Source organism: Tenrec ecaudatus, chromosome 13 (genome assembly GCF_050624435.1).
Source record: "Tenrec ecaudatus isolate mTenEca1 chromosome 13, mTenEca1.hap1, whole genome shotgun sequence".
NCBI lineage: Eukaryota > Metazoa > Chordata > Mammalia > Afrosoricida > Tenrecidae > Tenrec > Tenrec ecaudatus.
Window position 1 is genome coordinate 36,071,941 of NC_134542.1, and position 18,934 is coordinate 36,090,874.

At 35.5% G+C, this 18,934-nt stretch overlaps 1 protein-coding gene and 1 non-coding gene across 3 annotated transcripts in view; both read right to left on the reverse strand.

Moving 5' to 3' along the window:
• The window catches only part of CARF (calcium responsive transcription factor), a 48,831-nt gene that overhangs the window by 22,068 nt on the left and 7,829 nt on the right, over positions 1 to 18,934 (reverse strand). For both annotated transcript variants that reach the window (XM_075529979.1, XM_075529980.1), the window contains 6 exons: positions 17,514 to 17,634; positions 16,894 to 17,115; positions 11,451 to 11,571; positions 10,152 to 10,269; positions 6,896 to 6,980; positions 2,804 to 2,993 (listed from right to left, as the gene is read on the reverse strand). In XM_075529979.1, the coding sequence (XP_075386094.1) occupies positions 2,804 to 2,993; positions 6,896 to 6,980; positions 10,152 to 10,269; positions 11,451 to 11,571; positions 16,894 to 17,115; positions 17,514 to 17,591 (814 nt within the window). In that variant the 5' untranslated portion in view covers positions 17,592 to 17,634. The remainder of the gene's footprint in view (positions 1 to 2,803; positions 2,994 to 6,895; positions 6,981 to 10,151; positions 10,270 to 11,450; positions 11,572 to 16,893; positions 17,116 to 17,513; positions 17,635 to 18,934) is intronic.
• Positions 1,105 to 1,268, reverse strand: LOC142425072 (U1 spliceosomal RNA). The gene has a single exon (XR_012779448.1). It is a non-coding gene; the product is annotated as a U1 spliceosomal RNA (small nuclear RNA).

Genomic DNA, 18,934 nt, shown 5'->3' on the forward strand with positions numbered 1-18,934 from the left:
CATTCCCCTCAATTCGGGTTATATAGACATCATTGCTATCAGTTCCCCTAAGCTTAATATATTCTTATCTTTAACTAGGTATACCTTTAAATTTTTATATAGTATAAGGACGTTTTAAAGTCAGATATAGCTGCCATGGGGAAGGGGAATTTTCATGCAGTGCTAATAGTCGAAAATGGGACACCAGTCTGTGTGATCCAAAGATGAAAATAACAAAATCCAAATATGATGAAGGGAAAAGTATCAGAGATTAAATTGTGAACAGTCAATTTGTAGAAGGCTATGGACAGTGGGAACCCAAAACCCATCTGCAGAGCATCTCATCAGATTGAGCCTCTAGCAGATCCCCTCTAACCACAGGGGAGGGGCTAGAACAGTTTTACCATCGGAGATTATTGTAAACTTGATAATGGTGGATCGAACCATGGTATGATGATACTTGGATCAGGTGACCTCCCTCTCGAATTTGTTCTAGGCACGACTATTTCTTGCTTACACCACGACAGAAATTTCTTTTCTGGCCTTTTAAATATTGGTGGTGGTCTTTTCTTTCTCTTTATTTTTATAAATAAATTTCCCAGTTTATGAAGCACAAGAGGAGTGAATGCATAGAGACTTTAACTGATGCAATAGTGTATTGGGGGTGGGGCAGGGAAGGTGAGGGAATTGATGAATTAAACAATGAATGTGGGAGTGGGGAAGGAGCATTAGAACTGATTGTGATGATGTGTATACAACTCTTTTAAAAAAGTGATTCAATTGCGGAGCAATTGTGCAATAATGCCTGATGTGACTGAACTGTGGAATGATATATGTAGTAACTCCCAATCAATAATTTTTAAAAGATTATAAAGCTAAAAAACGCCAACAATAAATTCATTTTCCCTCTCAAAAAACTTTTACGTGTGAACTCTGAACTATATATGGCCCAAAAAATTTCAGAAGGAATTCTGGATTTATATAACCACCTTCCAGGGGAATTTGAGATTATCCTGTAAAGTTGAAATAGATTGACTTCATAACATTCTAAGGAATACACTTTAGAAAAACTCATTACATCTTTTCATCAAAAGAAATGTACTTCTTTTTTTTTTTCTTTTTTTTCAGGGGATAGCGCGAATGCAGTCCCCCACCACCACAAATTATGCAGTCGAGTTTCCCACATTTGGGGAAATCGCAGGGGTCAGCACACCCGGAGTGCAATGGGTGAGCCTCGCCCTGGGAAAACCACCTTCGTGATCATGGTATCTCCCCTGCCAGGTAAGTATGAAATGTACTACTTCTAACAGTGAAAAAACAACCATAAATGATCAGTAGAAAATTATGGTTAGTTTCATCATATGCTGATATAATGTTATACTGAATTAACTAGAGTTAACTACAACTGTAAGTACGATGTGTCATATTAAACTGGGCAAAGCTGCTGCAAAATACTTCTTTACAGGTTATCAAAGCAAAGCTGTCACTTTGAGAACTAAGGTCTGCTTGACCTAAGTCATGGTGTTTCAACTGCCTCACATGCATGGGAAAACTAGACGACGGACAACAAAGACAAACAAGGAATTCATGGTTTGAAATCAGTGAGGATCATGAAACTTATTTTATATACTCTGGATATCTTACCAGGCAGACTTAGTGATGAACATTGTACTTAGTAGAGGAGAGGGTAAGTAAAAAAGAGGAAGACACTCAATGAGATGCATTGAGTGGCTATAATAATGGACCCAAACACAGTAAGGGATCTGGTGGTGTTTCATTCAGTTGTCTATGTGATTGCTATGAGTCAGAACTGACTGGAGGGCACCTAACAACATGATGTTTCCTGGGTAAAAAAATACCATTCCTAAATGATTCCATTTAAGTATCATCTACCCTCAAATTTTCTTGCCATTTGTTAAAACAGCTTTTAAAAGTTTACAACTGATTTTGCAAAGATATGAAATAGGGCATGAAGTTCCTTTTTTATTCTTAGTTGGAGTAGGCAACGTGGTACAGTATTTCTATTATACAGAGACAATTTAGGAATGAAAGAACCCTCTTAAAGTACGTGATTAAAAATAGTAACAAATATTTATTAATCCTAAAAGGATGACAGTCTGGGGACTGTTTCAAATTTTACTGCCTTAGTAAACATCAGCTCAATTTCTGAGAATACTGTATATAATGCATACTTTGTTTGAAAAATTATGCAAAATACAAAATTCTATGCAACTATGCATACAAATTCAATACAGTTTAACTCCAGAGCTTTAAGATTGTCAAGGGACAAGAGGCTGACTATCTACATTGGAGGAAAAACTACATAGTTTTTGTGCACATATGTGAAATAATAAAACAAATATTAAATTTTATTAAATAGACTTACTTGGAATTTCAATATTTTTATTTTCTATTTATCAGCACAGTACTTGAATATCTATTCATTTTGGTACATGAAAATGCCATTCTACTGTTATTTAAAAAATAATTTTATTGGGGGCTCTTACAAATCTTATCACAATCCATACATTCATCCATTGTGTCAAGCACATTTGTACATATGTTGCCATCATCATTTTAAAAACATTTTCTTTCTACTTGAGCCTTGGTATCAGCTCATTTTTACCCCTCCATAAAATACCATTTTACAATATAAACGAATAGATTCTATTTACTAAGAAAGTTTTCTTTTTAGTTAATATTCATTATTATCAATTAACATTCTACCAAAATGAAAATGCAACCCTTCAAGAAAACTCTATTTTCAAAATAGACCATGGCTGCAGTGGAACTTTTTTGAATGATTCTTTTAAAAGCAAAGTACCTGCATTAATAAATGGGATTCCATCGTATGGGACATACTGGGATTTCCACATCAAGCGTGAAGCAGGCTTGGCTGGGCTTGGAGATTGGCGGGTCCCCCAAACACTCTGTGTTTGCTGCTTGTGAAATGTGAGGACACTTTCTAATTCAGTCTCACTAATACAATAGCCACGGTATGAATCTCCAATTTTCTGCATGTGGTAGAAGTTAAATAATAAATGATTAGCAAATATGACAGCTATTTCCTTTTACAATAAATTTAATGAGATTAAGAAAATTAATGAGATGCTTGTCCAAAGGAAAGACTCATTAACTTTTAAAAGAGAATGTCATTGTTTCCTTCTGATACCAGTGCATTACAACCATAGATAATTCAATCAGCATAATCAAATAACTTTTCTCCAGGTATGTGTTAGAGAATACAAGTCCAAACTCACTGCCACATTATCTTTATTAAAGTCTACTTTGAGGGAAAAAATACTTAAGTAGGATAGTTTGAAAACATAAGAGTATTCTTCCCTCTAGATGTTTACAATTCTGTCCTTGTAGTACACCAAATCAGCACACCATTAACTAGAAAAGTAGTGGTTTTCTATGGGACTTATTTTACGGAATTATTTTGCTAAACTGTCATAAGTCTATCTGAGAAGCTAGAAAAATTGTGATTAAATAACCTATAAAAATGTTGAAGTTGATAGTTATATCAATATACCTCTTTTTTGACAGAAATTACAGTCTGGCTTTAGGTACAAAAACAGCTTTTGGTTTTATTATTACTTTATGAAATTTACAAAATTTTAGCTAATAGAATTTTTTTAACTACCTACGTTTGATCTTGAAATGTAGCTCTGTATATTATAGAAACACACATACACACACACACATATGTATAGAGCATTAAGGTTTTCTAACTTCTATTTTATGGTCCTATTCTTGTTTTTCTTTATTATTTAGCTCCCACTTTTAATTACCACCTTGCTAATATATCTTATGGATCTTTGTAAGCTGTCTTAAATTCCTTTTGGATCAAGTATAAATAAATCATATAAATCAGTTGCTATCATCCACAAAGCACTATTTGAGTATCCCCGTATAAGAGATATACTGTATACACCTAGGATCGGCTTCATGTGTTTTTCTCTCTTAGAAAGAATATGATCAGAGACGTGGAAATAACAGACCTCACTAAACCCAATATTTTACTTGACAAGAATACATTCCACAAAAAGGAATGTATCATAATGTAAATAAAAACATAATATTGGCAATAAATGAAAAATTCAGAACAAGGTACAATAAAATCAGTTCTCTATCAGGAGTTGAAAGTTTAATAAAGTATTTCAGGGTAATCTGGGGGTGGGAGCAGGGTGCTGATGTAGGTGGCTCAATAAATTGTTTAAATCATTGAATTTAAAATAATTATCTGAAATGTAAACTCCTACCTAATTTAAAAAAAAGTTTTAAAAAAAGTTCAATACATTTTGAAATTGGTCACAAAAGATATATCTTGGATAAATTTGGATGATGATAGAAAAAATATCACTAAACAGAAATTCAAAAGGCGAAAGCTATTACTAAACAATATTTTGAAGCAAAGCACATAAAAATTTTCCTTAGTCATTAACTGAAATGGTTTTCATTCCGTATACAGCCTGACAGAGGAGAGTGAATTCTTCACTGGGAGAGAGTACTCAGTCTACAGTTTCTAAGAAGATGTGTGACTTTAGGTAAAGGCAGTATCATGCACCACAGCTGCAAAATAAGGTGATTTGACAACCTGGTTGTTATGGTCCCCAGCATTCTGTAACACTTGTAATGATTGTTTTTAAAACCTCATTGATTAGTCACAATTAGTAAATTCTAAGAAGACACTGGAAAACTGTGATTGTCCCTCTCTTCCTCTATCACGTTTGTGTAGTCAGCGTTAATCTTCACCATGTCTTCTCACAAGACTTTCAGGATCAAGAGATTCTGGCCAAGAAACAAAAGCAGAATTGTTCCATCCCTAATGGACTCAAATGAAAACTGGTAATAAAACCAGGTACAAGCAGTCCCCCATTACAAACACCATCTATTCCTATGTCTGTCTCTGTCTTTTAAGTTGAATTTGTATGTTAGTTGGAATTGGAACACTTGAAATACTCAATAATCAATAGAAATAATCAATAGACTATTTACAGAATAGACACATAGGACGTGCCTTGAGATTTGAAGAATAGTCAGAAGTGGTAAGTAGAAGCAAAAATGAATTAGGAATTGTGGGTGAAGGCAGAACTGGAAAAAAAAAGTCTGGTATGCTCGCAGAAAGCAGGATGGAGAGACCAACAAAAACAAAACTTTATTAGAGAAAAGTAGGGAATAAAATAGGTAAAATAAGTGAGGTCGTTCATGGAAGGTCTTGAAACCTAGCTACGGATGCTAAAGGATATGACAGAAGTAACTGATCTTTTTGGGATGCAAAAAAACGAATTGTGGTAACGTGAAATTACTTATGGCTCTTTCATCCACGTCTTCAGTAAGTCCACCAAATTATTGGGTGGGGCCATGCAATTATGGGGCAACTAAAAAAGGATTTTGGTCAATATTGCCCTTCTACTGGATAAGAGTGAACCAACTCAGAAGCAAAAGGAGAGAAAATTCTATGAGCGTCAAGAAAGCAGAGCTCTGAGATGAGTGTGTGGGATCTTTACCTGCAAAGGAGAAGACACCAGACGCCTGGGCTAAAGACCACAAGATGTGAGACAGCGCAGAGGAGCAGTGCACAGGCTTTGTGGCCCACGGATATAGACCTGACCAGAGAAATATTCCTGTCTGCATGCTGAGAAGAAGCACTGCAGACAAAAGAACAGTATCCTTGCTATTTTGGTAAATCCCCATAATCGTGAGGATTGTTTATGAGTTCTGTGTAAGAATTAACCAGAACTAGAGTGGAAGGGATAGCTGATAAGGTTAAGAAGGATGCAGCATGCCTGACTTCTGCCTTGTGGAAATTGGCTGGTGTGGAATTGGATTCTCATTCTCTCTATTGAAGATAGAGGAGGTCAGAGGTGGCCCCCACACCATTTTTCCAGCAATGCGATTTAAAGACAAGTAGTTATATAATGAAAAGACAAGTAGTTGTGGAAAAGTACAGAGTCAAAGAGATTATATTACTTTCTATAATCTAGCTAAAGAAAATAATGGTCTGTGGAAGAAGGGGAATAAGCAAAAATTAACCATCAAAGGAAAATCTAAAAGAGTCAGGAGTTTGGAAAAAACTGATTTTGGTTTACAGCTTTGTCCTTGAACGTCAGAGGAATGGTACTTGCCATTACATTATGAATTTAGGAAACTGAGATAGTCGAGAATGGAAGATGATTTCTGTTTGGGACATAGTGAACTTGGGGTAAATGGAAGTCAGATTCCAAGTTAGTAACTAGAGATTTGGGGGACAGGAGTAGAGGCAGAATTAAAGAAATGCCTGTATAAATCTGAAAATAATTTTAATAGAATAAGAGCTGAAAGACAACAGAGGAGATACTCTCCAAAGGGCCAGAGTCAGTTCTGACTCCTAGTGACCCTGTAAGACAGAGTAGAACTGCTGCTGTGTTTTTGTGAGACCCCAGCTCTTTACAGTAGTAGAAAACCTCACCTTTTTCCCACGGAGCAGCTGGCCTTGCAGTTAGCAGCTCAATGCGTAACCCACTATGCCACCAGGGCTCCAAAGGATAAAACACAGAAAATAAAATAGGGTCAAACAGTGAATCTTCAAAGAATTTCTACCAAGAATTTGAGAAGAAAATAAATGCAAGTAAAGAAAGAGAAGAAATGTTTAAAAAGAAAAAACAAGAAAAACATGACAGGTTTCATGGAAAGGAAGAGAGCAGCAAAACAAGAAATAATGCTGAAGTGAATTTTTAGGGGTTGATATGACTTGTGCTTTAATAGAGTTTACAATTTATAAGCTATAAAAAATAGATGAGTTCGCATTTAATGAAAACACAAAATATTACTTATATAGCCTAAACTGGTTATACTGAAAAGTGGGTATTTTCAGATGAAGTATGATCACAACAGGTTAAGTGATTATAGGTACACATTATTTTTAACTCACCTCACAGCCTCTAAGACGGCAGGCCCATATAGGTGTGTTAGAAGAGAGTGGCTGGAGATGAGCCAGAAAAGGTTCTTGAAGTATTCTGGGCAAAGGGAGGAATATATGTAAGAGCATATTACGAGTAATGAACTTACACAAACACAGAAAAGCACTAAGCAACTTTTCCTCTTAGCCAGTGTCAAAGATACTATGGTCCGTAATTAAAAAACAAACAAACAATAAAATAATTACAGATTGACTTAAAGTTTGATGTATTTATTATCATTTTCTTTGATCACTATTATTTTATCAGTTAAGGCCTTAGTTCATTCTTCTAAGCACCTTCTTATTTTGTACTCTCGCTATCATTATAAAATTACTTTCTAGTTATCAAAAATACGTTAATATCGCATCCTTAGTTGACTTTTAAAGGTAACACAGTATTTTGTGCTGAAAGTAATGGACAGAGCTATTAGACAACAAAAAGAAACCAAAGGCACCCAAATTGGCAAAAAGGAAATAAAACTCTATTTGCAGATATTGTAATTTTATACACAGATGACCTCAAAGACTCAACAAGAAAACTGTTTGAACTAAATGAAAGATTGGACGACCTGACAGGGTACATTCTTAAACATAAAAATCAATTGGATTACTATATACTAAAGAAGAGAGCTCTGAAAAGGAAATCAAGGGAACACTACTATTTACAATAGCCAAGCAAAAGACGAAATAAGAATTAATCAGAAAAACAAGAAGTGTACTAAAAAAACTATAAACACTACTACAAGAAACCAAGAGACATCAGCTCTATGTACGTGGAAGAGGATACCATAAACGAGGATGAGAATATTTAACATTGTGAAAATGTCGATGATAAAAAAAAAAAGAAAATGTCGATGTTACTAAAAAAATCAAACTCACTGCCATTGAGTTGATGCCAACTCACATCGACTCTGTAGGACTAGAAAGAACTGCCCCTATGAGTTTCTGACACTGTAACTCTTTACAGGAGTAGAAACTCTAATTTTTCTCCTGTGAAGCGGCTAGTGGTTTTGAACTGCTGATGTTGCAGGTAGCAGTCCACTATACAACCAGGGCTCAACAGAAAAATAGGGGCAAATTTAAAGGATCTACTACATGGTATAAACACACTATCAAACAAAATATACATACACAGCAAAAGACAAAATAGATAAATGGGACCTATGAAAAATAAGACACTTATGTATATCAAAAGATTTCACCAAGAGAGTACAAAGAAAACCCACAGACTGGAAAAAATATTTTTGACAATAACATCAGACAAGGGACTAATCTTTAAAATCTACAGAAAACAGCAACACCTCAATAAGACAAATAACACAATTAAAAAATGAACAGAAGACATGCACAATTTGCCAAAGATATTCAGGTGTCCAACAAACATATGAAGAAATGCTCAAGTGATCTAAGAGATGTTAATTCAAAACAAAGACGAGCTATTACTTCACCTAGGCACTGATGGCAAAGTTCAAAAAAGCACAAAATAACAAATGTTAGAGATGGTGCAGAGTTTGGAACGCTCATAACATGTTGGCTGTGCAGTAGTACACCCACTGAAAGAGAGCGTTACGGCGCTTTAACAAACAATTGAGAACAGGAATATCATATGACCCAACAGTCGTACTACTTTATATAAACCCACAGAAATAGGGACCACAGAGTGAAGAGAGACATGCACGTTCATTCTGACTGCACTGGTATTCACAATAGCAAGAAGGTGGAAGAAGTCTAAATGCCTACCAGTGAAAGAATGGATAAAAAGCCTTTGGTATACACACACAGGGAACAGCACAAGTGGCTAAGTTTAAAGAATATTGTGAAACAACTCATGACATGGATGGAGGACATTATGCTGAGTGTAGCTAGTCAATCCCCAAAGGACAAATATTGTATGAGACCACAGATATGGGGGGAAAATCAATAACAGGTTTTCATATCATATAAAATAGATTTTGTCAGTTACCAGGGGTAGTAGGGGGAACAGGGAAGGGGCAATCATAAGTTAGAGGCCAAGTGGGTGTTAAACCTGGGTGAAGGGAAAGTGGCTATTCTAAAAAGGGGTGATGATTTTAATAGGTGGAGAAGGGAGGACAAGCCATGGAGAAGATAACAAGTTGCTTAAGTTGTTGAATGCAAAAATGATAGGATATGTAACTCCCCACCCTAACTCACAATAAGTTATATGTACTAAAAAAATGACACCCCCCCAAAATTGGTGCGAATAGACTTGCTTGACACAGCGTTGCCACAATCCTTCAGTTTGTTAAAAAAAAAATACAGTAACTGCAGAGCGCAATAAAATGGTATGCCTATACCAAAATACCATTTACATTTCTTTAAATCATGAGCAGTGCTATTTCAGATAAAAAAACTGCGAAAAAAAATTGTCAGGACTTTACCACAAAGGAATTAAATGCATATTTTAAAATACAAGGAAATCATTAAAAGTTAGATATACTAAAAGGAATAAATTTTCACTAGAAAAACTTAATTTCAGCTGTTGCTAGCTTGGTTTAAAAGGTTGTAAGTAGTGGTAATGATAGCATAGTATGGTGAATGTAATTCATGGCACTGAATTGAATATTTTAAGATTATTAAAGTGGTAAACTTTTTATTAAATGTATTTTGCCACAATGAAAATTAAAACAACAGGAATGTGATACTGACACAAAGTATTATGTTAGCCATTCATAAATTCAGAAGCAGCCACCTTGTTGTCAGATGCCATTAAAATAATTTAAAACATATCTGATGGTAGTTAATCAGCTTTAGAGGAAGTAATTTCAAAGCATATTGTCACTGATAAAAGTACTCCGTTGTATGGATGACCCACACTGCTCCACAAGTAGGAGAAATGAAGTCGTGGTACATGGGACAGTTATGTACAGAGCTTGAAAACATTCTTCTGAGTGAAATAAGCCGAATCATAAAAGAACAAATACAAAAACGCTTTAAAAATTTCATGGGAAAATTTCATGTTTTAACTCCCATTTTTCCAAAAATATTCTGAATTGCCTCACAGTATGATTTCACTTGTATAAAAAGACAAGGAAAAGCTAAAGCAAAAAAAAAAAAAAACGTCCAACTTCAGGTGGTAATCAAATAAATACAATTTAAAAGTTTAATGAGTTACCAGCTAATACTGATGGAATGGAAAGACAGTTTTAAAATAATAAAATGAAGTCCCAGAAAGAGTGTAAAAAATCCATGGTGATTTCTATTAACGCACCTGGTCACTGCCTTTTTGTGAGAAGCAAGGGATGTCTGTGGAGGAAGACCACCATAACTACTGGGAGTGTCTGTTACAGCTGGTACGTTTCTGTCACCAGTTTTCTCTTCAGAGACATCTTGACAAGACAAGAACCAAACATTAATATCTGGAATAACTCTAGAAAAGAACGATGGACTACATGTACGAATATGTCGGATACAACTGATGTGTGGTTTGTAACAAGAGTTGTAAGAGCCCCCAGTAAAATGATTAAAAAAAAAAAAATCTTGAGTAACCCATACGAATGTGCCTAACCTGAAAATAATTTTGGTAATAAGAAAGAATTGTTCTGAAGCTAAAGATAATAAAAATGTTTTGTTGAGAATATCTCTATTTACTTACAATTAGATTATAATACCAACTACTGCAATTTCATAATTAAGTTTTTATAACTTAAATATTGTGGATATAAAAGTGATAGAAATACCATATACACGCGAGTATAAGCCGACCCAAATATCAGCTGAGACACCTAATTTTGCCACAAAAACTGCATTAAAAATGTGCTGAAAAATTCAGCTTATCCATGAGTACATAGGTAATTGTTATATTGAGTTTCATAATAGAAAAATGTAAATTATAATTTTTGTTTACTTACATATTTGTTTTCTACAAAGCTATGTTTCTCTTAAGTTTTCTTAACTGTTAACATAGACTTAAATATATTGCCCGAAAATATTAGTTATCAGAGAGTGACACTAGTATGCAGCTAATTAGGGAGGAAACTCAACTGGTGTTAAAAAGGGAGAGAAAAGAAAAGAGAATATGGATATTAACCAATAGGTAAGAGAAAATATAACATAATGAAAATATAATAAAAGTAAATGGGAAGCATGATTCTCCTTTCTGAATCTAAAAGATGATAAGAAGAGGAAAGAGGAAAAGGTTAAAAAAGTTATAGATCACATGGCTATCAAAAATATTTTAAGAAAATGAATTTCTCCAGTAGCTATTAGCACTACTTTCTTGTTGTTATTATTATAATTAAGAAGAACTTACGTTATGCTCACTAGTCTTTATAGAGAAGCAAGAGTCAACCAGATTCATAAAATTCCAAAATGAAATAAGAAAGCTACCCTAGACAGGAGTCGGAAAGTGAACTTGAAATTCACTTGGGCCAAGACATTTTTTTCAAATTATTCAATTCATATTTTACCTAAATAAATTTTAGCACTACAATTCATGAGATGATTTCTCTAAAATATGTATTTGTTCTTTTAAAACATACTCAAATCCCTTAATCACTTTATTACTCACCCTGAGGACTATTCACTTCCACAAGCTGTCCCTGAGGTACAATCATGTGAGTCATTTCTGTCTGTGTAGACGGAATTACTTGAAGCACCTGTCCATTTTCTGATGGGTCAGCTACAATCATCTTGGAAACACAGACATACACACAGAGTCAAATCAAATGCATATTGGTACAGTGACTTAACACACATATCAATTAAAGGAATCATGGTGATGCTATTAGGTAAAAGGGTTGGACAGCTAGCCACATGGTTGGCAGTTCAAAATCACCAGCCACTCTGTAGGTGAAAGATGAGGCTACTTGTTCCTGTCAAGGTTATAGCTTTGGAAATCCTATACAGGGGTTCATTATGATCTGGAATGGACTCAATGGTAGAGAATCATTATTTCTTCCATCTTATAGATGAAAACACTTGACACGTATAATGCTTTTCCCAAGTCTCAAAGTTTGTTCATGGTTAAGGGAGGATGAGTTACACTAGGCAGTGTGACTCTACAGTTTATAGCCTCAAACTGCATATGGATCTTTATACATGCATTTCTACCTAATGCTTGACTTATCTGTGTGGCAATCATTGGTTCTATACTTTAAGTCATGTTCATTATTTTAAAAGATGGTTGCACTGACTTGATCATAAGTAATAATAACTTCTGAGTAAATATATAGGTAAATATTAAGTTGAACAGGTATGGGATGGCATATGAGGGTACACCATATATATAGGTTTAGCAGATAGGTGTATATATAGCTATCTATGTATATATTTCTATGGGCTGTATATGTTATGTAGTAGAGCAGTGGTTCTCAACCTGTAGGTCGCGACCGCTTGAGGGGGGGGAGTCCAATGATCCTTTCACAGGGCCCACCTGATTCATAATAGTAGCAAAATTACAGTTATGAAGTAGCAACAAAAATTATTTTATGGTTGGGGGTCACCACCACATGGGGAACAGTATTAAAGGGTCGCAGCATTAGGAAGGCTGAGAACCACTGTAGTAGCGCATAGGGGTGGCAAAGTTACAAACTTCTTACCTATAACCAATCACCTAGAGGAACAAAGTCACGGGCTTGAGCAGTTAGGACAACAGTCTCAGGGGCATCAAGGTTAACCGGATAACAATGCTCTACATCCCACTTTGGCGAGTTGCAATAAGGGTCTTTAAAGAGTACAGTAGCCATCTAAAGTATAATTATATATTTTTTCTGTCCATAGCAAAGAAGAGTGAGGCAATCAAAGACTCAAGGTAACAATTAGTTCAAATGGACCACCATGAACCACAGCTTCCACTAGCCCAGGACTAGAAGAACTTGATGGTGCTCAATTAGCAAAGAGTACCCTTCAACAAATGAATTAATTATGGTGCGAGGTGAATCGGGCAACTATAAAGAATAAAAACAGATGTCTCACAACGTGTTATGCTGTTTGAAATGCTTGAGGACATTTACTGAGTGAAACAAGTCCATCACAAAAGGACAAATATTGCATAAGACTCTTCTTATAAATATAAAAAAATCTAGTGAAAAAAGCAAATTACTAGGAAGTATATTTTACCAAGCTTTTAAGACAGGAAATAATTTGCCTTCTGTGCATTCAACCAGCCGAGTTGGACAAATGAAGTCAAACAGTGTGTGTCAGCACTTTCGTACCTCCTTATGAGAAAGCTGGCATCCCATTAATCTACAATCAGAAGATGACAGATGGTCCCCAGCTACCTCCACCAACCACTGACTGGGGTCACAATAAAATTACTGGATAGAGTGGGAGAAAAACGGTAGGACAAAATTCAAATTCATTAAAAACAAAACAACAACCAGACTTACTGGTCTAACAAGAGCTAGTAGAACCCCCAGGACTACGGCCCTTAGATTTGCTTCAAACCTGGAGCTAAACCCATTCCTAGAGCTCACTTTGCAGCCAAACAACAGAGGACTATAAAGTGAACAATAATACCTGTGAAGACCATGATCCTCTGAGCAATCAACTATACTAGCCCAAAAGGGCAGCACGTCTCCAAATGCAAAGTTTGTAAGGCAGGAGGGGCAGAAAGATGATGGAACAGAAATAGGAACTCAAGGCTGAAGTGGGAACAGTGCTGTTACATAGAAGGTATTGCAGTTAGTGCCACAAAACAACATTGTTGAATGGGAACTCGTTTCACCCAAATCTCTCTCTCTCTCTCTCTCTCTCTCTCTCTCTCTCTCTCTCTCTCTCTCTCTCTCTCTCTCTCTCTCTCTCTCTCACACACACACACACACACACACACACACTAACCATTAACACTGAAGAATGCTTTAAATATAGTTATGGACATTTCCCAGATATCAACAGTAAAGACTGTTTGCCGTCCAGGCTGGGGTAGGGTAGGCCCTCTCTGCCATCGCTCTTGCCCTCCCCTCACCCCCAGCTCTGTCTGATGGGGATCGTGCAGAAGAACCTGCAGCCAGAGGTAGTTGACTAGATCTTGAACGAGGGCTTGCAGTGCAAAGACATCTCGTATTACTTTACAATAAAAGGGATCATTAAAAAAAATTGTTTCCTTCCCAAGATGTTTGATTTTACTGAGCTAAAAATAAGCATACATCTTTCAACATGATAGCAACTATTAAGTTCTGATGACATTTGTTGGGTGTATACTAAGTACAAGTTTTATCTGATTAAAAAAAAGTTTTATCTGATTATTCCACTTAATCTTCATAACAATTCTATGAATTATTGAATCTCTATCGGTGTATTGAACAGGGTTCTCTAGAGAGACAAACCAGATTGCTAGTAATTATATATAAATATATTTATAAAGATAGATATATAATTCAAGAAATAAACCGTTAAATTATATACAGATAGATAATACAAGAAATTAACAGTTAAATTATAAAGCAGTGAGACACTAGCAGTCCTTCAAGGCTTGAGAGCTGCCAGTTGCCAGTCCCCTTCTGTAGAGAGAGCTGGGCTATATATACCCAGGCAGCAAACAGCAAGGCAGGTCCCCAACTGTCATCAACTGTCAGTCCCAAGCTCCAGAGATGAACATTCCAATCGTGTGGGCGTAAAGGGACCTCAACTTACAGCGACACAGTCCACAGGCTAGGCATCCCACAGGTAGTGTACCCCTTTAAACTGAGGCACAGAACAACCAAGGTGAGGCTCACTGAGCCATTTATCCCTCTGCCCTTCAGTTAATCCTACTTGTGTTTATCGGCCAGGCTGGCACAATAAACTATAGCAATCGGTGAGGAAACTTCAGAGGTTAAAACTCATGCAAAATTACAGTTATTTCATGGTTAGACAAAACCCAAACCCATGTAATCTAACTTCTCTTAACCACCACTGATGATGTTACTGGATGATGTTAAATAAAGAGAAAAAAAGGGCAAAAATGGGACAAAAACCTCACTGGACTTTAGTAGGCAATAAAATATATATTATTTTAATTTATTTATCGCTTTATTATTAGATAAACTACTGTGAAAAATAACATTTTATCATTCTTAGAAAAAAGGTGCTACGATAATTTTCAAGTTTGAATTAAACACGTATCTTTTTTCCCTTTACTCAGCCACATGAATATTTCTTAACTAAGAATGTGCTATGGGATACATCCCCTTATTTCTGAAATTGTTTCTTAAGTACAATGAAAAAAAGTATTCTCCATTTCCTCACCTTACCTTACTCCATTTGATACCTAAAAAATATTTCCTTTTTAAAAACTGTATTTATTAGTGTTGTTGTGAAACATACACTGCAGTTTGAGTCTACATTTAGTGACAGTGCTGACAGTCGCTGAGTCCTGCGACCATTCTCACCTGAGTTGTTCCTCCCTCATGAACAGATTCCAAAGCACTCCCTGACCCAAATCTTATCAGTACATCATCAGTTTGATCTCATGTAGGTAATTGTTGGGAGCATAATGCTCATGGCAGACATTTTTCACAAATGAAGCTACATTATTCTTTTGTTTTAAGAAGACTTCAAGTCATATTTTGGGTTGAAGCTTTAAAGACGATGTATTTCAGGGTAACAGTTTCAGGGGTTCATCTAACTTCATGGTTCCTTGTACTTACAGAATCGACTATTTTTACATTGTCCCATACAAAGAAGATTCAAATTGCTCGTTAAATTCTCTCCCTATAATTGTTAGAAACTTAAAGAGTTTTCAAAAGTAATTTTCTGCATTTCAGTTAAGGCCATCTTTATCTCTTTGGAGACCACATTCCATATTTTCAGCCTTATGTATTGTTAATCACATGAACAAATACATCCACCTACAAATATCAGCAAGTGTTGCCTAATTCCCAATATACCACTGGCACTTCCATTGTTTCCTCTGTATTCAAGAAATCCTATCATTAGGTGGCATGCAAGTTAGTGAATGTTGATAAGAAAATTTTGAGTTCAGTCCAAGGCACGTATAAAAATATGTAAATGATATGCGCATTCTGGCATTATAGTGTAAGTTCCAGTTTATATTACATTTCCAACTGAACAAGTGGCTAAGAAATTATTTTAAAATATTTGTTCTCAAAGGAAATATACATACATTTTTGAGAACTTTCTTTTTCTTTTTAATCATTTTATTGGGGTCTTGTACAACGCTTACCACAATCCATCCATCCATCCATCGTGTCAAGCACATTTGTACATTTGTTGCCATCATCATTCTCAAAACATTTGCTTTCTACTTGAGCCCTTGATATCAGCTCTTCATTTTTCCCTTCTCTTCCTGTTCCCCACTTCTCATGAACCTCAAAGGGAATATTTTAACAGCCTTACATAACATGAAAGTCTCGGAAATAGTATTTTCAATGCAACGAAACGCAAAGAATATCAAGTTTATCTAAATAGGAAAAGGGTGGTCTGCCTTTGTGGGTTTCCAAGTCTGTTTTGATGGGAGCAGAGTCTCATCTTTTCCCCATGGAGCAGCTGGGTGATTCTGACCTGCTGAACTTTCCACTTGGCAGCCCAACAAATAACCCACTTGACTCAATGTAGTGAGTTTGGTTTTGGAGTTTGAGAGATGAGAATGGCAGAACTTTGTCTTGCTTACTTTCACCCCAATTAGAAAAGATCAGTATCTAGAATATGACATCATATTTGGTAAAGTAGGTTAGCGAAGGCAAGCAAAATCATCTGATTGTCATATATCCACAGCAATGGGCTCAAACACATCATCGATCTTGAAGATGGTGCAGGGTTGGCAATATATCATTCTATACAAAGGGTTGCCACGAGCCAGAGGCAACTCAGCAGCAACTAATACATATACTGTTACAATTTATTTTGTAGCAATATTTTTAAAAATATTAATTTTGTAAAAACAGGTGAGCTTCAAAAAACTTGTGGGAATATTCCATTATAATTTAATCCTATATTTTCATAAACTTTTTGAAGCACTCATGTATATTTTGCTAATAACATGAAGTTGGTTATTCATCAAATACACTTACCATTTGCGCATTAGAATCCCCTAGAGACTGAAGTTCATATTGCATCGGCTGCCCATTTTCATCGACTAGATGGAACTGTTCTGCAGGAGGCTGTGTCTGGGTCAGGGCCCCTGGTATACTTTGTGGTGAGATTGGATTCTCTGTTTCATGGGTAGAAATGGGCACAATTGTGGAGCCATTTTGTCCAAAGGAAGAATCCCTGGCGTCCATACAGGTTAAATGCTTTTGCAAAGAAAAACACAAAACAACCAAACACTTCAGTCTTCGTAAAATACCCTGTCACTTTAAAAAGATCTTTAAAAATAAAAATAGAAAGACATGCATTATCTTAATTTTATTGATAGAATTGTTTATGGGATTGCAATCCGAAATGATGAAAATCTAGGTAGTTTTCTCAATATGCAATTTTTATTAATATATTCTTACCTTTAAAGAAAGTTTATTACTTTAAGCAAGTTCACTCATTATTTATTTTTATAAAATTGAATATATTAATGTAAATATGAATAATTTAATGTCAAAATTCTTATTTTAAATGGCAGTCATTCTTTATGCATAAAATGTTGAATGCCATGGTATTTCCAAATATAAAAGAGCAAAGGTCCCAGGTGAATCCCTACCTCAAACACCTGAGTATCTGTTTTTGTTTCTTCGTCACCATGATGATTGACTCTTAAAGAATGGTTAGATGATTCCATACTGACAGCATATTCAATCCCATTTTCTCTTATTAATTAATAGCTGAAAGAGTTTAAATATCTGATCAAGCAAAGCACTTAACATTTTTATGTAATGTTTTATCTTACACAGATCTCTTATCTCCCTCTACTGTGTGAACATTTACAATCTGGGTTAAACCATCTCCATTATAGATAAGAATGTTTACATTTTTGTTAAATGACTTGCTGAGGTGCCACAGTGCAGAGCAAAGATTAGCCTTCTCATCCTTTCCTAATTACACTTGTACATTGGCTTATTAAACTTGTTTTTACAAGGTTCAGTTTTATGTGACATCCTTTCAAATATTTTAAAAATTCTAACCTAGCACATACAGAATACAAATGAAAAGTTTTAACTTTAGATGCTTAGTGTGTTCTAATTTATCATTATATAACTTTAGAAAGCTTCTTGATGGTAATTATATATCTATAACATATACCACTTAGTATTAACTGGATAAACTTTGAAAATGGTAATATATTAATGCCAAAAACTTGAAACACTTGTGCCTAGTATAATTGTTTTAACCAAGATGGTAGCATAGTGCGTTATGAACTGGGCTAACTACTAGGTCAGGAATTCAAAATCACCAGCCACTCTGGATAAATAGGTTTTCTACTCCTGTAAAGATACATAAGGACAATTCTACTCTCTCTTATAGGGTCACTATGAATTGTAGAGTCCGGCTTTTGGTTGGTTGAAGTAACATTTGGAATGGCTGGCGGCATTTTTGGTTGTTAGAACTGGGAGCAGAGATTCTACAGAGAACTAAAAGATTTAGGCCAAACATGCTGCCAGACCTTTCTCAATGTACAGAACAATCTACAACAGCAAAAAAACTTTCTGGCTTAAAACTGTCAACAATTCTAATGTCAATATTATTATGATTACTAGATCTTATATTAGTTACTCTGGTGGCATGGTGGTTACGAATTGGGCTGCTAACAGCAAGTCAGCAGTTCTATTCCCATAAAGAGTTACAGTCTCAGAAACTCATAGGGGCCATTGTACTCTGTCCTATAGGGTTCCTACAAGTCAGCACTGACTCAATGGAAGTGAGGTGGGTTTGTTTTTTTTTCCCTGAGGTTTTACGTATGATGCACTAATGGTGTTATAGGTTAAGTATTAGGCTGGTAATTTCAAGGCTGATGGTTCAAACTCATCAGCCACTCTCCTGGAAAAAGATTAGATCACCTGATTCCATAAAGACCTATAGTCTTGAATACACGATATTGGGTCACCATTGAAATAGTGGATTATACCCTACATATATAAATGATATTTTATGTCTCAAAATGGAATTATCAAAATGAAACTTGAA